At 41.1% G+C, this 23950-nt stretch overlaps 1 protein-coding gene across 1 annotated transcript in view; it reads right to left on the minus strand.

Annotated features, from left to right (window-relative positions):
* The window catches only part of LOC115081713 (maltase-glucoamylase, intestinal-like), a gene marked incomplete at its 5' end in the record, with an annotated part of 276490 nt that overhangs the window by 247690 nt on the left and 4850 nt on the right, over positions 1–23950 (minus strand). The window contains 2 exon segments of the mRNA XM_029586132.1: positions 11876–12047; positions 14014–14165. Coding sequence (XP_029441992.1) covers positions 11876–12047; positions 14014–14165 — 324 coding nt within the window.

Consider the following 23950-nt stretch of genomic DNA (forward strand, 5'->3'; position numbering starts at 1 on the left):
TAGAAGAGGGTCACGAGAAATCCATAGATGTAGGGATTTGAAGCTTGATTACCTCCCCGCAAAACACATGGCCAAGAGTAAGGAAAGGGTTATACCAGCAGCTATCTGATAAAAACATGGTCACCAGAGTTACAGGTGCAAAATGCAAGTGAAGGAAGATCCAAAATGATTCTTTTTCAAGCTCTCTGAGGGATACTTTTCACCATCGAGAAACTGCAAACTGAAATGTGTGATCCAAGGGCCATTATCATACTTTCAATTAGTGATCAGTGACACATTTCAATTTTTGTGCTCCTAGAGTGAGTACCATGGATTGTGACTTGAAGAGGAATCTGATTAGTATGGAATGTTCTGAACCTTATTTTATTTTTTGTTGTAACAAAATCAATTATAGGCTGTGATTTACTAAGGCTGTTTTACCATTCTGTTTCTCTAGGAATAAAGCTTAATAAATCTGTGTGATAGACGTAATGGATTGAAACATGAGACCCTTTGATTCCTTGCTGATGGTTGAGATGCAGATTGAGGCATTCAACTCCTTGACTCTGAGCCAAGGAATGGAGGTAGACAGGGGCAAGTGGCCTCTTCTCTGAGATGGGGAGGGGGGGGGGATCCAGACATGTAGACCTTTGACTTAGTGTCAGTGTGTGGATGGTGAATCAGGGGCATATGACCTCTTGACTGTGCACCAGAAGTTGATAGGAGCATGAGGACCATCTTGGAAAGGAGAGATGTCACTTCCATCTACAAGGATATGGTCTACAGACCTCCCACTCAGGCAGAAGAACTGGAGAGAGAACTGAAGACATAAAAAAGATGGCAATGAAGGGAGAGGTGTTGTGGAAGATTTTAACCTATCAGATACAGACTGGAGTATCTCATTGGGAGAAGTAGAGAGTTATCGGATTCATTTCAAGTAGTAATGGAACTTATGAGAGAAAGAACTTATGAGAGAAAGAGCACCAGACCTTATACTTACAAATGGAAGAAGCATGTCTAATATTTGGGTAGGTGTCCACCTAAGTGCCAGTGATCAACAAATGGAGTGGTTTGATATGCTGGTCAAGTTGGAAAGAAACCACACAAAGCACCAAGTCCTGAATTTCAAAAATATTGATTTTGTGAAAATGGATAAGAACATTAAGGAGACTCTGGCAGAGCGGGAGGAGGTAATTGAGGTGGAAGAGCAGTTGGCTAAATTTAACTATAGTAGTAAGAACAGATCTTTGTCAGGAAAGCTAATAAATAAAACAATAAGGAAACCATCATGGTTTGCCAAGGAGGTGGGTGAAAAATGTAAGGGCAAAAAGATTAGCATTCTAAAAGTACTAAGTACCTCAAAAACAAGAATAGAAGGAAGAATATCTGGTAAAGGAGAAAGAAAAGGACTTGAACAAGTTAATATAATTGGTTATTTACTCTTTCAGATAATAGAAGGACCAGGGGGCACTCCATGAAGTTGGCAAGTAGCACATTTAAAACAAATCAAATAAAATTCTTTTTCACTCAGTGCATAGTTAAGCTCTGGAATTCATTGCCAGAGGATGTGGTTACAGCAGTTAGTGTAACTGAGTTTAAAAAAGGTCTGGATGAGTTCCTAGAGGTTAAATCCATAAACTGCAATTACAGTAATTAATAAGCAATACTAGCTTGTGATCTATCTACTGTTTGGATACTTGCCAGGTACTTGTGACTTGGATTGGCCACTGTTGGAAACAGGATACTGGGCTTGATGGACCCTTTGACCCAATATGGCATATTTTATGTTCTTTATGTAAGAGGCTAAAAGAGCTGAAAGAAGTCAGGATAGCAAAAGCTCATATGGAAAAAAAAACAGCTGATGAAATAAAGTAAGGTAATATGACTTTTTCAAATATAACAGTGAAAGGAGGAAGATCAAATATTGAGAGCAGACAAGGAAAAATATGTACAGGAAGATGAGGAAAATGTGATTTCATTTAGTGAAGAAGGGAGTGGAAAAGGATCATTGTTGAATATCAAATGAACATATGGAAGTGGGGTAGGTACCATACCATTTAAAGAGAAGAGTGTTTGGGTGGAATTAGCAAACCTGATGGTGGTTAAATCCATGGGGTTGGATGGGATACAAACAAGGATATTAAAGGAGCTCAGAGAACTTCTGGTGGGTTTGTTGGATGATCTGTTCAGTAGATGTTTGGGAACAGGAATGATCCTATGTGACTGGAGAAGGGAGGATGCTGCCTCTCTTCAAAGAAGTGATAACAGAAAAGAGGGTGGAAACTACAGCCTTTAGCAACCCCTTTCCCCCCTTCCCCCCTACACACACACACACACAAACACACACACACACACACACAGAACTAGACCATCCAGAGGCAGAGAGTCTGGAAGACTTCCCAGCCAGGTGCATGAGGTGCCCCATTATTAGATGCACCCACACATCCATGTTAAGTGGACCTACCCATCAGTGATGACTACCTGCTTCTTCAGCTTGTTCTTTGTGAGCATGGAGTTGTTATTGAACTCTTCCCTTAAGAATGAAGTTTATCGTTCCATAACAAAGTCAAAAGGAAGAGGATTCTCCTCTACACTGAAAGAGATGTTGTGGATGCTTGCTCTGGGTAGTGATGTCCCTTGTCTACATGATGCCTGTAATGTGACTTCCACATTCAACAGTTCGGGATGAGGAGAAAGCTTCCTTCCCTTAGATCATTTGTAGTCTCTCCTTTCCCTCATCTTCACTCTTGCCTGCATAGTCTTCTCTGCTTCCTCCTCTTTCTCCTTCAGCCACCAATAGCTCTCTCCAATTTTCCATCATCACTGTATTCAAGTAGCTTTGATGTTCAGACATTAGGAAGATGCAATTGTTTTCCTGAATTAGGCAATGTCAATGATAAGGCCTAACTCGGAATGGTTCGGGAGAACTGAAAAATAATTGAATTTTTTTCCGAAATTTCAGAAAAAAATTCATTTTTGATTTAGTGTGTGCTAACTCGCGATAGTGCGCACTAACCCGAAAATCTGGGCCCCCGAAAAAAAAAACCCGAACCTCGGGAAAAATGAAATTCCCACGGGGGGGCCCAAAACAAAACCTGACACAAAATGTTTACCCGAAGAACATCTCTATCAGACATACAGTAGTCCAGAGGGACTGTTGTTGAAAAGTTCTGTAGCCACTATCTATTCAGTTTACTTACTGTGGGTATAGGGTCATAACATGAGTGATAACACTGTGAAAAATGTTACAGTGGAAAATTTATTGCGGCTATTAGTTTAGTACACAGGGCAAAAATGACTAATTTACCTTGTGTGTGTTATGTTTTGTAAGAGTGTGAACCCTGGGCCGAGGTGAGAGGTGTCTCGGCCCCTGTTACATGGTAGGAGCACAAGATGGCACCGGCCGTCCATTGCTCCTACCATGTGACAGGGGCCGACCAATGGCACCGGTAGCCCCTGTGACATAGTAAGGTCAAAGGCTATCGGCGCCATTTTGAATACCAGCAGCCAACGGTGCGAGTGCAGGAGATCAATCCAGGACCCCCACTGGACCACCAGGGACTTTAGGCTAGTCTTGGGGGGGGGTCAGGAGGGTGGGGGGTTTATTCGTTCAGGATCCGTTGCATTCGTGGGGGTTAGCCATACGTTTCACGAACCCACAAATGCAACGAATAGGAACCTATACATTGCGGATTGCACATTCATTCACAATGAATGCACATCCCTAGTGATGTCATCTGGAGGGGAAGCCCCAGAGGTTCCCGCCATGATGTGTACAAAGGTGGCCCTTGCGCGTGCATGCGGCTTAGGTGATTCCTAATACAAGATGGTGGTCAGCATCGCCCACCCTGTCCTGGGAACGCCAGGTAGATCGGTGTTGGCTGGTGGAGGCCTCCATTCTTCCTAGAATCGATGGTACAGTAAAGAAAGAGGTGAGCATGAGAGGTCGCAGCCATCTGAGACCGATGGGCATAACAGTGTGGTAAATGTTTTAAGCCATCCTTTGAAACCTTCCAGCTTTACTGTGATTTAGTATATCAGTTTCTTAATTTATGATTTGTAAGTGCTTTTTTTTCATGATTTGGCTGAGATACTGCATAAGGTCATTTGAACCTATGGGAGTTCTTATCTAACTTCATAGATGCAATTCTGCAACAATGTAGCATATAAGGCACTTTTATTACATAATATTCAGTGAGGGCTCAAAGTTAAAAATAAATAAATAAAACCTCAGAGAAATATTCAGTTGGTCAGTAAGCAGGAAAGTTACCTTTGTAACTTTACTTGCATTTTCATCTGCACTTATCTGAATAAGTCTGCCACTGAATATAGCCAGATAAAATTATCCAGATAGTTATCTGGGTTACATTAGGACAAGTATTTTTCTGACCATATTTACCTTACTTGAATTAGACATGCAGCACTGAATATCTGAATTCACCAGCTAAAATGTAACAGTTGCCCTCCATCACTTCCTCTCTTTATTTGAGCAATTATTGTGCAAGTATTGTTACTCAGACAAAATTTAGCTGAAAAGAGGGGGGGGGGGTCATTTTCAAATCTCATTTTTTATCTGATAACTAAAAAAGATACCTAGACAATGATTTTGAATATTGACCTCTCAGTACTTCACTTTGGTGGCCAAATTTTAACCCTCCTATATTTAGAACAAATTTCAACTAAACCTCAGTACCAAAGATTTGGTTCAAAATTCCCTAAATTTAGGTGGCTATTCTTTACGCTAAATTTGGGTGCTCAATTTAGGGGCCTTCTATCAGCACTACAAGGCTGATAGTCAAAAGATCAAGTCACTGAAATTTAGGGACCTGAAAGATGGTTGGGGTTAAGTTATCTGTCCATTAGCATTCACAAATTACTCTGTATAGCTGCAATATGACCTGATATATATATATATATATCTACACACACACCACTGTAAAAGGGGACACTTTCAATGGGTGGGTTCGGGGGGGTATACATACACAATCAGAGGAATTAACTGCAAACTTGAAATGACTGATGAATTTATATCATTTGAATCAATGAAAAGTACCAACAAGAGGAGATGATTTGTACAATGCAGTCTCTGGATAGATATAGATTAATGTGGAAGAACCAACATAGATTTAGCATAGGGAAATCTTATCTTACAAATCTGTTAGATATTTTTGAAGGGTGAGTTGGTTGATATAGTGTATCTAGAGTTTCAAAAGGCATTTGTAAAAGGCTTCATGCGAGGCTCTTCAAGAAATTAAAATGTCATGGGATAGGATTCAATGTCCTAACGTGGAGGATCATTCATCAAATTGCATTAGGGCATTATTGTGGGCATAGGGCCCTAACGCCCACGATAACGCCATAACACCCGCAATAAAATATGCATCGTGAGATATTTATGCTAAGTTTTAAATTTTAATCAAAAGGGAGGAGTTTATGAAAATGAGGGGTGTTTAAATATTACATGTGATATTGTAATGCATGGTTTAACACCAGACAGAGTACCTCTGGGGTGGCACACATATTAGTCAACTGATTATACCACTGTAGTAGGGTGAGCTAGTAATTCAAGTTTGATGCACTCTCTAGCTATCTGCTATCAAGCTAGGGCGAGAGTACCATGTACAAATCTCATCTTTGTGTATCTTTCCTCACTCCAAATCAAATCAAATCTTCACTGATGTGTACTGTGCTGTTCATATCTCAGATTTAAGGAATTTAATTAATTAATCAATTAATACAATTTAATTAATTAATTAAGGATTTAAGGAATATAATTAATTATACTGTTAACTTATGCTTGTTATTGTTACGTTAATGTTTCCTTCCACGCTGCTCCTTGTTATCCCCTTCCCAGTTCACTCTCCCTGTTATCATGTAATTTCAATCCTTTCTGTTCAAATGTAAACCGGTATGATGTCCCCACTAATACCGGTATATAAAAGGTTCTAAATAAATAAATAAAATAAATGTGTACTGTGCTGTTCGTATCCAACCATCGGTCCCTGTGACATAGTGAGGGCAAAGGCGATTGGTGCCATTTTGAGTACTGGCATCCGACGGCCGGAGTGCAGGAGGTCGCTCCCGGAGCCCCACTGGACTTTTGGCAAGTCTTGTGGGGGTCAGGTGGCCCCCCGAAGCTGGCCAAAAGTCCCTGGGGGTCAAACGGGGGTCCCGGAGCGATCTCCTGCCCTCAGGCCATCGGCTGCCAGTAATCAAAATGGCGCCGATAGCATTTGCCCATACTATGTCACATGGTACGTCACATGGTAGGAGCACAAGATGGCGCCGATGGCCATGTGACAGGGGCTGACCAATGGCACCGGTAGCCCCTGTGACATAGTAGATCAAAGGCTGTCGGCGCCATGATGAAACTGGCACCGAGGGTGTGAGAGTGCAGTGGATGGCTCCCGGACCCCCTGCTGGACCACCAGGGAGTTTTGGTAAGTCTTGGGGGGGTCAGGAGGGTGGGGGGTTGTAGTTAATTTTAATTTTAGCTGGGACACGAATAGAAACCACCCTATTAACGCATCGGGGTGCCATACGGCCGAATGCAACGTATCTGCTCCCCGACGAATCCGAATCCCGAATGCAATGTATGGCGTCCCTCTGCACATCCCTAGTCTCTTGTAGCGATGGTAGTGGCCCGCAACGCGGGGTACACTGAAGAGTCCTTGATAAAGATGGTAGTGGCCCGCAGAGCGTGGTACACCAATGATGTCCTTGGTAGTGATGGTAAAAGCCCGCAGAGTAGAATATGTAGATGAAGTCTTCAGAAGAGGCGACAGCAGCCCGCAGAGTAAGGAGCACAATTGAGACCCAAGGTGGAAGTGGTAATGACCCACAGTGTAGGGTACACCGATTAGAGATGTGCAATCGTTTATCACGAACTAGGCAATTACAACGAAATTGCCTAGTTCGTTGTGTTTCGGGGGCCCTGAAACCCGAAAAGGATTTTCACCAAACTTCGGGGAAAATCCGTTTTTTGGGTTTGCATGGGGAGAGAGGCAAATTTTTTTTTTTTCAATTTAAAAACCACCCCAAACATTAAGATTACCTATAACACAACCCCCCCCCCCCCCCCATCCCGATCCTTCCCTATGACTTACGAACATCCCTGGTGGTCCAGCGGGGTCCCGGGTGCCATTTGCTCTTCCGTGCACATGTGCGCCATTGTCAGCCTTGCTCCTCAAAATGGTGCCGAACAGCCTCTGAACTACTATGTCACAGGGGCTACCGGCGCCATTGGTCAGCCCCTGTCACATGGTAGGAGAACCGACCAATGGTGCCGAAAGCCCCTGTGACATTGTATTGGCAAAGGCTATCGGCGCCATTTGATTTCTGGCAGCCGACAACGAAATAATTCCCGGGTCCCCGCTGGACCCCCAGGGATTATTGGCAAGCCTTGGGGGGGGGGTCAGGAGGGGGCCCCTGACCCCCCCAAGGCTTGCCAATAATTCCTGGGGGTCCAGCGGGGGTCCGGGAGCGATTTCGTTGTCAGCTGCCAGAAATCAAAATGGTGCCGATAGCCTTTGCCAATACAATGTCACAGGGGCTTTCGGCACCATTGGTCGATTCTCCTACCATGTGACAGGGCTGACCAATGGCGCCGGTAGCCCCTGTGACATAGTAGTTCAGAGGCTGTTCGGCACCATTTTGAGGAGCAAGGCTGACAATGGCGCACATGTGCACAGAGGAACAAATGGCACCCGGGACCCCGCTGGACCACCAGGGATGTTTGTAAGTCTTGGGGAGGGATCGGGATGGGGGGGGGGGGGGGTTGTATGTATGTACGAAAATGCTTTTAAATGCTTGGGGTGGGTTTTTTTAAGCTTTGTTTCCCGCTTCGTTTTTTGGCCCGGTTTCGGGTTTCCTCATTTCGTTTTTCAAAAAAACTAAACGAGAAAACCCGAATTTTACCACGAAGTATCCGAGTCAAAAAACGACCCGGTAGAAAAAAACGAAGCACATCTCTAACACCGATGAGCGTCCTCGGTCGGTCTCGTAGCGGTCCAAAAGGTGGGAAGTGCCTGTGAGGTCCTCAATAGCGTAGTAGAGCAGTTACCTCTGACAGAGCTCTCTGAGCGATGGTAATGGCCCGCAGCATGGGGTACACCTGATAGGCACTTGGTAGGTAGGAAGTGATTCGCAGGGCAGAGTACTCACAAGGAGCAAGTTGGTTCCAGGAAGCCCTGGGGAACGGAGCAGATGGAGTTCCAGGCATCAGGCCCTCCGAGGAGTGGATAGCCAGGACGAGAGAGAGGCCCCTGAGGAGCGGGTACCTGAGACGTCCATGTCGGAACTGGAATCTGGAACGCAGGTCCTCAGGAAGCAAGGTGGAAATAGCAAGGATGAGACTCTTTGCCAAAGCATCTTCGGAGAGGGTCAGCAGGTTTAAATATCCAAAGATCCTGACATCATCTGGAGGGGATGCCCCCGAGTTTCCCACCATGACGTGGATAAGACCGGCCTGTGTGCATGCGCGCCTAGAGGGACCTGATGGCAAGATGGCGGTCGGCGGTGTCTGTGCCAACCCAGGAGGCCTGGAAGCAGTAGGCAGGTCAGAGGTAGCTAGCGGAGGCTGGCAATCTACCCCATAGAGTCAGGGAAGTGAAGAAAGAGGTGAGCAGAAGTGGTCGCAGACATCTGCGACCGACGGGCGTAACAGGATTAGTTGGCATCAACCAGAGAAAGGATCTTAGTAACCTTGTGGTCAATAGTTTGATATCCTTAAGCCAGTGTGCAACAGAGGTCAAAAAGCAAATGAATGTCAGTTATAGGAAAGGAGTGAATGGAAAATAAAACAGAAAATATAATGCCTCTCTATTGTTCCATGTGTGACCATACCTTGAGTATTGTGTGTATTTTTAGTCACCCCATCTCAAAAAAGATATAGAAGAACTAGAAAAAAGTTGGAGATGGGTGATGAAAATGATAAAGGGGATGGTATGGTTCCCCTATGAGAAAAGGTTACGCAGGTTAGGTATGTTTGTCCTGGAGAAGAGATGACTGAGAGGAGATATGATAAGTTGGTCTATAAAATCATTGACTGGAACAGTTATTTACTCCTTCTAATAGAATTAGAACTAGGAAACACTCCCAGAAGCTAAAAGGTTACATATTTAAAACAAATCAAAGAAAGTATTTTTTTTTCACTCAGCACACAATTAAAGTATGGAATTTGGTTCCAGAGGACGTGGTGAAAACAGCATAACTGAGTTTAGAAAGGATTTAGACATGTTTCTGGAGGAAAAGTAAGTAAATCCCTATTAGCCAAGTAAATGTAGAAAATAAATACTGGACCTATTCTTTGGGATCCTACTGAGGACTTGTGACCTAGATTGGCCACTGTCAGAGAGAGGATGCTAAGCTTGATGGACCTGTGGTCTGACCCAGTATAGCATTTCTTATGTTCTTATGCTGTAGCTGGGATATTCAGCAGGTAAGTTTCCCACTGAGTATATGTGGCTAAAATTAACAAGTTTACCTAGATAACGTTAGGGCTCCTTTCCAGTCTAAGCAGACTTATCTGGCTAAGTAATATGAACACTGCCTAATTAAAATGAAGCTCTGTTCCCAGAAAACTACTTCTTCTAAAGATATGTTTTAGTCAGGTAATCACTTACCCAGATTAAAATGTATCTGTTGTGAGGAGTGGGAATTTTAAACCTCCGTGTTTGTTTGCTAAGTCCCAAATTCAGAGAAAGAAACCCTGTGCATGTTGATCTCTTAAATGCCTAACTTGCTTTAAGCTAACTAACCCCCCCCTCCCTCCTCCCCCAGGCTCACTCACTTTTTGCTACCTAAATTTAAACACCTCATGAAGCTATACCCCTACATTTAGGCACTCAGCCCAGCTCCATTTCCAAATGGGCCGACTTATTCTCCTATCAATGTTAAATGGTTAAAACTCTTTGCGCACTTATCCCTGAGTCACTGGAACAGTTTTAAAAAAGAGAGAGGTTTTGAAGATTTGATCACAGAAGCATGGACAAAGGGGCAATTCATAGAACATCTTGCTCATTATAGTTAGAAAAATGGAGTGTATTTTATTTGTGTTTGGTTCTTAATGGATATCTAGAAACAGATGGTAGATCTTGTTTAGGCACTTTTTGCCCAAATTAGGGAGAGTGAAAAACCGAGTGACAGCCAAAATCAGTTAGAGAAGTTGCAATGCAATCACAGGGAACTCTGCACCCAACTCTGAAAGACACAGCATTGTACTGTACATTATATATTCTAACATTTCTTGTCAGTGACAGAAAGTAGTGTATTAACATAGACAAGTGAAGTCAAAAGAACATATTCAGAGGATGCTATTATGCACATGGATTTTAGGCATGAATATAAAGGTTATTCAGTGTAACATTTTATGCTCAGAAATATGTATGGGAATGTTTCAAACAAGAAAACAATCATTTTGTATTAGACTCCTGGGAAACATTAGAAGGCTGTCTTTTCTTCTATATTATATTCTAGCAAGTATGTAGCACTATTTGCCAAAGAGTGTTTTTTTTCTCCTATTATGTATTTACATTATAACTGTGGCAATAAGGCAACTGACTTTGCAATTAATAATATGCATTTTGAATATTGTGAGGTTCATATTCAGCCACTGTGTGGCTCAGCTAGTTTAGCTGGATTTATTAATTTATTTTATTTATTTAAGGTTTTTATATACCGGCAATCATGAGCACATATCTTGCTGGTTTACATGAAACGGGAGTGCATTAAATACATCAACTAGAACTGTGGTGATCGAAGGAGCAGTTACAAATAACAAGGGTAGCAGAACTTAGATAAGAAGGAAGAGATAGGAAAGAATAAACGATTAAACGGTATATAAATAAATTAAATGCTATGTATAGATGGCATGATTAATGGCTGAATATTTTGAAGTCCTTGGTTTGAGTCCGTGACTTGTGACATTGTGGATAAATTTATCTAGCTATCTTAGCCCATAAACTTAGCAGCATGCATAGCAGGGTAAGTCTATCCAGCTCACTTTAGGGCAGGTGTACAGGCTGACCAGAGTTAGCCCAATAAGTTACCAGGCTAACTCTGAATATAACTTACCCGGCAAATTCAGCTCCTCCTAGTTACGCCCTGGGAAAGCCCTGAGTTCTCCGGCCAAATTTTAGCTGCACTCTCTACCTAGCATGATTGCAGCTAGGTAGAGAGTGCATCAAGCAAAGTAGAGAGAACATAGCACAAATCTACTCTTCTTTCACCTTTCATCACTCCAAATCACATTAAATCTTTACTGATGGTAACTGTGCTGTTCGTTCATATGACTGTGCATGTAAAACTGCCCCCAAACTCAACTTAACCCCCTGAACCTCACCCTGAGTTCATAATGCCCCCTATTACAGTGGTATAAAAAGTTCGGATATAGATAAGCCTCCACAAAGTCTTTCTCTCTCTGTCTCTCTCTCTCCCCCCTTCCGAACCGCAATTCATGATAACAATGTTTTCACATGCTAACGCAGGCACATCACACAAGAAAATGGTGTAGTTATTATCTGCGTTACTTTATCGCACACCATGCTAACTGACCCTCATTTCCATTTACTCTGCCCAAACCCCTCCCACTTGAACACAAATAAAAAATTTGCATATGGAATTTGTGATGCGGTAGTTATCATGGGAGTTAGGGCCCTAACGTGTTTTGATAAAATGACCCTCTTAGATTATGAGCCCTCTGGGGACAGAGACATATCTACAGTACCTGAATGTAACCTGCTTTAAAGTGCCTGAAATATACAATGTAAATTAAAATCAAATCAAGTTACTTAATAAATCAATCCCTAATTGACACATTTGATTTCAAGACTAACAGATATTTCATCTAATTTGATTTTCATCATTTGGAAGGAAGCTTGCATGAAATAATACTTACACCATTGGGAAACCAATCCCTTGTAAAAATGGGCCATGTTTTCCAGTTCACATCATGTTTGAACTGCCTGTGGACATGCTCCCCCAAGCCATAGATATTGGCACTGGGTAGTTTAATTGAGAGTTGCAAATACTGATCAGCATATTGAAGTGGCCCAATAGTAGTGTCAAACCTGATTAAACAGAAAAAAAAGAAGTCAGAACTCATTGTATTATTTATTTATTTAATACTATTTATATCACTCCTATTGCGAAACAAATATACTAGGTGGGATATAAAGTTCTCAAGAGTACCTCAAAAAGTCCATAATGTTGTATGATGTACATTTTTACATAAATATATATATATATATATAATTATATGCAAAGTGACATCCTAAGAGTCATTGCTATTTATACAAATAATTTTACAAATATATAATATATAGAAGTCCATATTCAGAAGCATTTAGCTAGACAACTCTGAAGTTATTTGGCTATGTGAATATTTGGGCACTTATCTGACTAAATTCTAGCTGGATAACTTTTCATCCAGCTAAAATTTGGCCGGATAAATCAAGGGCATTCCGGGAGCATAATTGGGGAGAGCTGAATTAGCCAAACAAGTTAACTGATATTCAGAGTAGGCTGGACAAGTTATCCAGCCAAGTCTAGTTGTCCCTTAGCAGGTTAATCATGTCTGGCTAACTTTAGGATGAGCTGGAGATATTCAGTGGCTTGGCCATGATCTCTTTTGCATGCATTTGTAAACCGTTGTGATCATTATATTGAACAACGGTTTATAAAATGTCTAACTAAATAAATAAATGTGATACAGCTCTTTAATTATAATCCATTGTGTTTGAATTTTTATCAAAGACTTTCCCCTAGATATAAGTATTAATGCCAAACCATTAACATGGTTATCAAAATCTTGCAGAAAGAGATTAATTCTCACAAAAGATTACAAAATTGATAATCATGAATGTTTTTGAAAAATAATGCAAAACCAATAGGCCATTTATACTATAGTTCTAAGAGACTGGGGTGAAACATAAGTGAAAATGGTGTTTTGCAAATTATTCATAAAAACAAAACTCTACTTTTCATATATTTCACTTTTCATGTAAAAATTTTCACATCTCTAATTCATTGACTTCTGTGCCCTTAAAAGTATATTTATTGTTGCAAATATTAGCTCAAGTAGCACTGCTTGATGTTGCACATCCCGGCCATGTTGGCACCGTGGCCGGGCCTGCTCACCTCGCGCTTCCTCCGACCAGCTCTGGGCACCCCTCCCTTCCTGCAGCAGTCAGTTCACGGAGTCCTCAGGCTCTCCGCTCACCATCCTCCTCGCAGGCCTCACGGTGGAGCTCCCGTCGGGGCTCCGTGTCGTCGGTGTCCTCGGCCACACCCCTAGGCGTGCGTGCGGCCGACATGCGGCCCTTTAAAGGGCACAAGGCGGGAAAACCTGCAGGGGCGCCTCCCGATGATGTCACATAGAAGTACTATTTAAGGTGAGGCTCTTTCCCCAGGACCTCGCCTTGGCAACTGGGTCAACACCGTTGGTGTGCTAGTTTGCCTTTGTGTTCCAAGTGTTCTCCTCTTCCAGTGTCTCCTGTTCTAGTGTCTCCGTGTTCCTATGTCTTCCATTCCCAGTGTCGCCATTTGTTCCTGTATCCTTCTCAGGTAGTACCTCTCTGGACCGACCTTTGGTACTGACCTTTGCCTGCCTGACCATTCTCTTGCCTGCTGCCTGGAACTGACCACTGCCTGCCTGACCATTCTCTTGCCTGCTGCCTGAAACTAACCACTGCCTGTCTGACCATTCTCTTGCCTGCCACCTGGAACCGACCCTTGCTTTCCTCGACTACGCCCGGACTGATTCTGGTATTGAACCCTGCTTTGGCTGACCTCTCCTGGACTGATACTCTGGCTCAGTGAGTACAATGTTGATAATGTTCATTAAGCATCCCATTTCCTTGAATGTTCCAAAGTAGCAATGCTGTTGTATTGATCTAGAAGATGAGGAAGGATGAAAATAGTCGAGTAGATACATTCATCAAGTTTCATGCAAAAACATCCTTGACCAGATGGTCTACATTGACCATTTTTCTCTTATTGCTTCTCTTTGCAAAATTACTTAACAAAATTACTTACAGAACTTTAGAATTTGACTTTCTGATCACTTTGATGCCAAATGGATTTTCATTAAGTTCATATTTGTAGTTTGTATTGGTAGCTGCTGGCCCATTGAAAGGCTTTATAGTCTCATGTGGAACTTCAAATCTTTTGTTGTTAGGATCAGTAATCTACACATAAACAAAATAAAATCATTAGGGTGTTGACCAGTGATGTGCAACTAATTTGTCATCAAGAATCTTTATGGGAACAATATTGAAAGCTATTTCTTCAGCTTAGCTCTGGAGTTAGCCAGACAAACCATGGATTTAAAAATATACTGATCTGACCACCCTGGACTTTTGGTGCTTTATTATTATTATTATTATTATTATTATTTGTTTATTTGAGTCATATACAAAACATTTTTAATGGAAAAACACATAACTAAATCAGGTAGATACAAGACAAAGAGAAGTCAGATTGTATATTCTCAAACATAAGTTTTCAAAACATATCACCCCAGCTATACAGTCATTTGTTCCCAAACATTCACATTCACTACTCTCACCTGCATAGTTTATCTCATAGTTTTTTCACCAGTACCCAGTAGAAGTACAATAGCAAACTTATTAGCCTCCACAACTTAGCAAATGTTCTTTTTGCAATGTTTTACCTTAAACCACAATTGGAAAGAACCTTTTAATTTTCCCTTATGACATGGATTAGAAATGTCTTTTTTCCTTTGAAGTTCAAACTGCATTGACCCAGTCCGTGTGTTAAATACAGGTACATGCACCCGCTTCCAGGACCTAAGAATAGTCTTTTCAGCTGCTAGAAACTTTGCCCTACATGCTGCAATGTCATAGTCTTGTCATACAGATGTATATTTAGAGACGTTTGCCCGACCAGTCAATTGCACAATCCAACACTCTTTCTAGAAAAATACGCACTTGTCTCCAAGAGAATTGTAATTTGTGACAGAAAGTGCCACTATGCACTTTACACTTCAGACATACATTATTATCCCAAACCTTCATTTTGAGCGCAGCCTCTCTAGTCACATAATTCCAATGAATGATTTTAAATTGAATTTCTCACATATTAGCCACTAACGTGTTTATAAACTTGCACAAAGGCTTGGGAAATATCCATTTCTTCCATCAGTATACCCAAATCATTGCATGTTGTTCTAGCTGGGAAATTCAAATGAGGCATTTTCAACCTAGTTTTAAAGTCATCACCCAAATAGCAACCCTGTTAAATTTGGAATAGTGTTGAAAAGTGTTTCTTCTCCTCTCTGAAAATGCAAGGTGTTCTATCTGGTTTCTGCCCTGGCTCAGACAATAATGACTTGCCTGCAGATTGGCAAACAATAATTATTGAAGCAGGACCATTCTTCCGGAAGAATTTGGAATGATAATATGATTTTACTATTGGACTCAAATAATTATCATTTGATATTTAGTCCCCAACTGCTCTGATCTGAAACAATGGAAGAGCTAAGATCCACTGGAAAGTGGGGACATAGGTGGATCTTTACCCAATATCTTTCACCTCCACTGCCAAGCTCTTTTCAAGGCCAGATGCCAAAAAGTGTTATATTGCAGTCTACTTGCAATTCCTTTAGGCATATTTAAGAAATTAATGGGATTGTATTGGAAAAAAATAGCTTTCATTAAGTCTTCCGGATCATATTTATTGCCAAGAGAAACCCATTCTTGGGTAAAGTGGAGGAGTGAAGAAACGTATATTCTTAATTCTGGTAATGCTAAGCTGCCTTCGCTTTTTCCATTCTCAGTGTTTTAAAGCTAATTCTTGCTCGTTTGCCATTCCACACAAAAGAAAAGATCAAGGATTGAAATTTAAGAACATCTGTTTGATCCAGGTTGGTAAGATATGAATAGGATATAATAGTTTAGGCAGTACTACCTAGAGCATATCAGCCCATCAGCGATAAGGGGAGGTTCTGCCATCTCAACAGATTTTCTACATTCTCTAGCCTGGGGCTTCTCAAACATGTACTGGGGACCCCACAGCCAGTCGGGTTTTCAGGATTTCCACAATGAATATGCATGAGATAAATTTGCATATCATGAAGACAAAGGGGGTAATTTTCAAAGGAGTTACGCGCATAAATGTAACTACTATTGTAGCAATTTTCAAAAGCCATTTACTCACGTAAAATGCACTTATGCGAATAAATCCTATGGACGATTCAATGGCATATATTGTAGCAATTTTCAAAAGCCCACTTACTCGAGTAAAGTGCATTTACATGCGTAAAACCTAGATTTACGCATGTAAATGCTTTTTAAAATCAGACCCTTAGTATTTGCAAGTTTAACTCATGCATATTCATTGTGGATATCCCAAAAACCCGACTGGCTGTGGGGTCTCCAGGACAGGTTTGGGAAGCTCTGCTTTAGCCCTTTTCCAAACTTTAGTTTGCATAAAGTAGTCACGGAGCATGTCGACTGAATGCCAAGATACTTTAAAGCTGCATCTACCCAAGAGAATAGTAAGGGTGCTCCCCATCCTTCCTTCAATGAGATGTTCAATAGGAATATCTGAGATTTTCTGTAATTAACTTTTAAGCCAGAGAAAGCTCCAAACATATAATTACTCCCATGACAGAGTCAGGCTTTGCGATTTCCCAGAAAGGGCAGCATATAAAGAGACCTTTAAAAATTTCCAGCTGTCACAGAATAATTGTCAATGGCTCTAAATATAAGATGAATAATAGTGGAGGTAAGGGGCAACCCTATCTTGTGCCCTGACCCAATCGAACATCCCAGACAGTGAGCCATTTACCAATCGAGCTATCTTTCTATCCAACTGAAAGGCCATCTGGATAAGTCTGAGGACGTCTGGAGGTGTTCTGATGCGGAGCTTCCTTATCTGTCTAAGTTAACCAGATAACACAGATTTTCAGTGCTAATTAGCAATGTAGCTGGCCAATTCTAGGATTGTCATACCACAACTAACTTTTACATAATTGGGTTTGTTCAGCAGCACTCCCGCATCACTGAGTATTTCAGCTAAAGTTAGCCAGATAAGTATAGCCAGCTAATTATGCTGGATAAAGATCTCTCTTTCTCTCTGTGTAACCAAAAGCGTCTGAAAGCCTCAGCAGTCTCATCCAGCACATTATTGGTTCAATAATCATCATAATAGAATTTAGATTTTATGTGAAATTTGTTTAAAATGTCTATTTTAAGCACAATATAAAAAATGAAAAAAGTTTGCATAACTTTTTAAATTAAATTTCAAATTAACATAAATTTATGAAAGCAATACATTTTAGAAAATAATATATTTGCATATGCATTTATTTTCCTTGAGCAACTTTTAGCATAATTAATTCTTACTGATCTTTCTAAGCACCTGAAGACAAAAGAAACTAAAGAGGGGGGTCTGTGTGTATTCAGGAAGCTGGTGCAAGGAATGGATACAGTAGAGTCCTTAGATCTAATACACCCATGGTGTTTGAAGCCCAGCAGCATAGGACATACCATGAAGATCTGTCACCCCTACACTTGGAGAGTTTACATCTGGGATATGACCATGTGAGAAATGCCCTCATTAGTATGGAGTAGTAGGGATGTGAATCGTTTTTGAATGATTAAATTAAAATCGTCCAAAATCGTTAGTGCACGATACAATACAAATGCCCCCGATTTATCGTCAGGGGCATTTGTATTGTATCGTTAAATAGGGCGCCGGAAAACTGGCACACCAAAAAAACCCTAAAACCCACCCCGAACCTTTAAAACAAATCCCCCACATTCCCGAACCCCCCCAAAATGTTTTAAATTACCTGGGGTCCACTGGGGGGGGGGGCCCGATGCGATCTCCCTCTCTCTGGTCACGACTGCGTTGAGAGAAATGGCGCCAGTGGCCCTTTGCCCTTATCATGTGACAGGGCAAAGGTAGCGCCGGCGCCATTTTGGTTCCTGGTTCCCGACGTCACGCGTGCAGGAGATCGCCCCCGGACCCCCGCTGGACCCCCAGGGACTTTTGGCCAGCTTGGGGGGGCCTCCTGACCCCCACAAGACTTGCCAAAAGGCCAGCGGGGGTCCGGGAGCAACCTCCTGCACGCGGGCCGTATTGCCAATCTTCAAAATGGCACCGGCGCTACCTTTGCCCTCACTATGTCATACGGGCGACCGTCGCAGGCTAAAGAACACATTTTAAACAGTCCTTGGAAGCAGTTGGGTTCTAAAGTGTATTGTGTGGAATAAAATTGTTCAGAATTGGAGTGTCCTTAAGCATAAACTCCTCTGGTATGCTGGCCCATGCCTGTATTTTATTGGTAACTGATACTTGGCAGTCTACGCATCTTATGATGAGCAGGATGTTGGCATCCCCCAGCAGTGTGTCTGCCTACATCCCACCCCCTCCCCTCCTTTTTCTTTCAATCTTCTAGATCAGGACCAACAAAAATACACTATGGCACGCAGGCCAATTATTTGCCTAATCCTGCAAGTTCAGTGCTTATTTGGGTAAGGTAGCCAGGAACATTCAGATTCAGTGGATCACCAGTAAGGCCAAACGATGGGCCTAGCTCATCCATTTCCTTTTCTGGTGGCTGGCCAGATTGGCCCACTCCGATGTACTAGTTATATTTATTTATTTATTTATTTATTTATTTAATATACTGACATTCAATAGAGATATCACATCGGTTTCCAGAGAACAATAACTACGCTTATAGCGTGCTTGACATGTAACAAGAGAACGTATTCATAACAAAATAGTAAACAAAAGTATGAAGATATGTATATGTATATATGAGTATATGGGTACATATGAGGGTAAATAGAGGCAAGTAATTATATACACGGGTTATTTACACATCATTAAATCATTACAAATTTTCATAAACAATGTTGATAATTGACTCAAGTATATATATATTAAGGGGATAGAGGCAGTACATGAGTGATTGTGTGATAGGGAAGGGTAGGATTAGGAGTAAGCTTGAGTGAACAACCACGTTTTTAGATTTTGTTTGAACGTTTTTTGACAGTCCTCCTGGCGTAGGTCATCTGGCATTGTGTTCCATAGAGCTGGGCCGGCTGTGGAAAGCGCATGTGCTCTTGTGGATGCCAAGTTGTTGGGTTTGGGGGATGGCGTACATATAGTGGCAAGGTATTGGTTTCTAGTAGGTTTGGATGAGTCATGTAAAGATAAAGAATCGTTAAACCATTTCATTTCAGGATTGTGAACAGCTTTATGTATGATGGAGAGGGTCTTATATGGGATTCGGTATGCAATAGGGAGACAGTGTAGTTCCTTTAGTATGGGAGAGATGTGTTCATTTCTGCGTGTGTTAGTGAGAATCCGGGCAGTTGTGTTTTGAAGAATTTGGAGGGGGTGTATGGCATTTTTGGGTAAGCCTAGGAGGAGAGAGTTACAGTAATCAATTTTGGAAGATATTGTAGCTTGTAGAACTGTGCGAAAGTCAGATAGTTGGAGCAGTGGTTTTAATTTCTTTAGAGTGTGAATTTTGAAGAAACACTCTTTCAATGTAGAGTTAATGAATTTTTTGAGGTTGAATTGGTTGTCTAGAGTGACACCTAGAATGCTATAGGTAGAGATAGGGTGTGCTATAGGTGGAGATAGGGTGTGTGGCAGAGGAAGTGTATTAGGGTGGTTTTGTGGAGAGATAAGCATAATTTCAGTTTTTGCCGTATTAAGGGCAAGGTGAATGTTAAATAAGAGCTTGTTGATTGCAAGTAATGTGGATTCCCAGATTTTCATGGCTTTGGGTAGGGTGTCAGAAATTGGTATAAGAATCTGTATGTCTGCATAAATATAGTGAGGAAGATTCAGATTGGATAGAAGGTGACAGAGCAGAAGGATGTAAAGTTAAAGATGGTGGAGGACAGTGAGGAACCTTGAGGGACTCCTTGTTCTAGAGGTATTGCCTTGGACTCATGGTTTCCAATTTTGAGTTTGAAGTTTCGATTGCTGAGATATGATTTGAACCAATTGTGTGCAGTGCCTGTTATTCCAATTTCTTTCAGTCGCTGGAGGAGGATATTGTTGCTGACAGTATCAAAGGCTGAGGATATGTCTAAAAAGGCTAGGATATATGCTTGTCCTTTATCTATTCCTTTCAATGAGTTGGTCTGACAAGGAAAGGAGGAGGGTTTCTGTACTATAGAATTTCCGAAATCCGTATTGAGAGGGAGAGCGGAGACTATGGTCATCCAGGTATTCAGTGAGCTGTTTGTTAATCATTTTTTCATTAATTTTTGCAATGAACGGGAGATTTGAGATGGGGAAGTAGTTAGAGAGGTCATTGGGGTCAAGCTTAGGTTTTTTTTTTAGTATTGGCTTGACTATTGCTTGTTTGAGGGGGGAGGGTACTGTGCCTGTGGTGGTAGAAGCATTTATAATATTGGCTATGGGTTGGGCTTTAATGTTAGGGATGGAGAGGAGATGTTTCATAGGGATTGTGTCTGAAGGATGAGAGGAAAGTCTGGCTTTCTTGAGTATAGATTTGATTCCAAAGAGGTGGTATGTTCTAAGGAGTTCAGGACTTTAGTGGGTTTTTTTTAGAGAAATTGGGAGGTCTTTTTGCAAGGTTAGATTTGGTGAGGGGGAGGTGGGGAAACGTGTAAGCAATTTGTTGATTTTGTTTTGGAAGAATATTGCTAGTTCTTCACATTTTGATTTGGCTACTTCATCTGGGATAATTGAGGTTGATGATTTAGTTAGCGAGGCAACGTAGTCATATAGGGCATGTGGGTTGAATTGAAATTGGTGAATTTTGGTGGAGTAGTAATCCCTTTTGACGGTATTTAACCTTTCTCTGTAGCAGTGTAAAGTGGATTTGAAATGGGCTAGGAGTGTGGGTGTGGGGTCTTTTAGCCAGGTCTTTTCTACTTTTCTGAGGGTGTGTTTCATGTCTTTTAGTTCTTGTGTGTACCAGGGTTTTTTTTTTTATTATGTTGAATATTTATTTGTCTTGATCGCATAGGGCAGATCTTGTTGGCCACCGTATCAGTAATGTTGTGCCATGATGTTAGAGCAGCATCTGCATTTGATAGATCTAGGTTGCTAGAGTGTTAGAAAGGGCCAAGATGAGGTCGTCTCTTTTGCATGCTTTCCTGAAGTGTATGGTATTGTTAAAGTTAGGGTTGCTATGGGGCTTCATAATGGTACAGAAGGTTCTTATAAGGTAGTGGTCAGACCAAGGGATGGGTATGCAAGTTGGAGTGGCCGCCTGTATCTGTGAGTTGGTGAAAATGAGGTCAAGGGTATGACCTACTTTGTGTGTTGGGACGTTGATGTTCTGCTTAAAGCCTAGCGCATTCAAAGATTCAATTATGATGTTGCATGAGGGAGTTTGAGGCGTGCTATCCACATGTAGATTTAGATCACCTAGATTGATTGCTGGGATGTCTATGGATATGTTTTTGGCAATGTATTCAATGAGGGAGGATGGGTTATTATCTAGGGTTCCTGGGGGGGGGGGGGCGTAGATTAAACAGATTTGCAAAGATGGGGATTTAAAGAGGCCAATTTCAAGTTTAGGTGGGGAGGAGACAGCTTGGTGAATTATATTTAGTTCATTTTTCACGATTAGTAGGATTCCTCCTCCTTTTCTTTTGGGGCTTGGGATGGAGAAAATATTGTATGAGTTGGCGGGGAGTTGATTTAGCAGGACGGTGTCAGTTTCCTTAAACCACGTTTCTGTGATGGCACAGATGTCCGGATTTTTGTCAAGGAGTAGGTCATTCAGCATGGGAGTTTTTTTGCTTAAAGACTGGTTATATGCTTTGGTGCAACCATTGCACACCATCAGGACTGACTTTGCATATTTATTTATTTATTGTTTGTTTGTTTGTTTTTATATACCGACATTCGATCAAAATATCACATCGGTTTACATGTAACTGAACATAAATAAGGCAGAAGCTGCTTATTTTACATTGTAACATTGTAACTTAAATAATAATTTAGAAAGAAAGATTTACATAGTAATTTAGAAGGTTAATTGACATAGTAACTTTGAGAAATAAAATTTAACATGTGACATGGAGAAGATAGAGGGCGGGATGTGGTAGCATAGAGGATTAGATATGTACAGTTATTTTACAAGGGGAACCACAGGGTGGATGACGATGGACTGGGGAAGATTCATTTCAGAGCAGTGGAGGGGGCCTGGGCAAGGGGGCTATGTTTCTGGCAGGAAGGCTTTTAGGAAGAGCCAGGTTTTGAGGTGTTTCTTGAAGATTTGAGTAGAAGGTTCATTTCTAAGGAGGGGCGGGAGGGAGTTCTAGGAACTCACATCTGTTGGTGAGAAATTGCCCATTATTTCTGGTTAAGCCAATTTATGGTTACAGAGATGGGGTGTGGCCAAGGTCAATAGTCAGGTAATCAAATTGTTTTGTCATTTTTATACTATGTCAAGAATGTCTCTATGTCTACCAATGTGCAAGTTTGCATAGGCCAGATGGTACCCACCTGTCTGACATGTTAGGACTTATTTTCAGTGTCACTTGTACAGCTCTGGTGCTGAACTGGCAATTTATAGGGCACATGGTTTCATTTGTGACTTCTGTATTTTGTTAATGGAATGGCCCCAGACAAGCCCATTAATGGAGTCCTGTAGCAAGGATATTCAAGTCCAAAAAAGGGTTAGAAGGAAGATGGGCCTGTATGGTTTGCAAGAGGGGGTCTCTGAAAGTTACTGGATTCACTGATCAAGATGTCATAGACACAATGATGGAATCACTTGGTCCCAGTGTAGTGGCAGCCCGATTGACTCCTGTCAGTAGTGGTCTATGTTTGTGATCTGGAAGCCTTGCTTTGAAAGTGGAAGTTTATCTGTTGATGTCCAATGATGGACCTACTCCATAAGAAGATTGAGGCCATGCATAGCTGGTCATGGGATCATGAACAGCAAATGACCTTAAATAGCCCTGCTTAGATTCTCCACTTTTAAGTTCTGATGGAGGATGGATCTGGGAGATAAGTGTATTTAGGAAAGGCATAGGAATATAGGCTTAGTTCACTAGGTCATTGATAAAACTTTGGTCTTTATTTATTCCACTGAATTAAATGTCTTGGTGTTTATTGATCTGGTATTGTGCTACTATTCCTTGGTAAGCAACAGGGGTGTAAAGCCAGGTTGGTCATGACTTCTCATCTTAATGATTTCTATGTATATCCTGGGCAGACTTGATAGGCCTGTGAAGGAATGTTTATTAGACCCTCCTTAAAACTATGAGACCAGGAATTCAGCCTGCTCTATCTTAAGCTATTTATTTATTTATTTTATTTTTAATTTTTATATACCGATGTTCCTGTAAAGAATACATATCGCACCGGTTTACAAGGAACTGAACAGTCGCCTCCAGGGCGGAAATACATTAAAACAGTCGCCTCAAGGCAGAATACATTAACACAAGTATACAGGAAAACTATTAAAGAGACTATTATTTACTATATTTACAAACTATAGTAAATAAAAAATAAAAAATAAATAATAATATAATATAATAAATAATAATAATAATAATAATAAAAATAATAAAATAATAATAAATAATAATATAATAATAATAATAAAATAAAAATAATAAAAATAAAAAATAGTAAATAATTTACTATTATTTACAAAAAAAAGTTTATTATTGTAAACTATTATTTACAGGAAGAGAATACTACTTTGAGAGCATTCTTCTTAGGAGATAAGAATCTAGGCCCTGGGAGACCAAGGGGACCCCAGAGAAGAAAAGGAAGCCTAGAGAAGGCTAATACTGCTGATCTTTGAGTATCATTGCTGTCCTTTATTTTGTGAGCTGCATAGGTAAGCAGAACTGCTTCTGTTTTATTTCCTTGTCATTAATAAATAAGTCTGAGAGAATAGCCAGAGTCCAGTCTGAGTCTGTTCTCGGGCAAACCTAAGATCTCGCACACATATTGTTGCCAACCTCAAAATCAAACCACTCTTCTC

Source organism: Rhinatrema bivittatum, unplaced genomic scaffold (assembly GCF_901001135.1).
Source record: "Rhinatrema bivittatum unplaced genomic scaffold, aRhiBiv1.1, whole genome shotgun sequence".
Classification (NCBI taxonomy): domain Eukaryota; kingdom Metazoa; phylum Chordata; class Amphibia; order Gymnophiona; family Rhinatrematidae; genus Rhinatrema; species Rhinatrema bivittatum.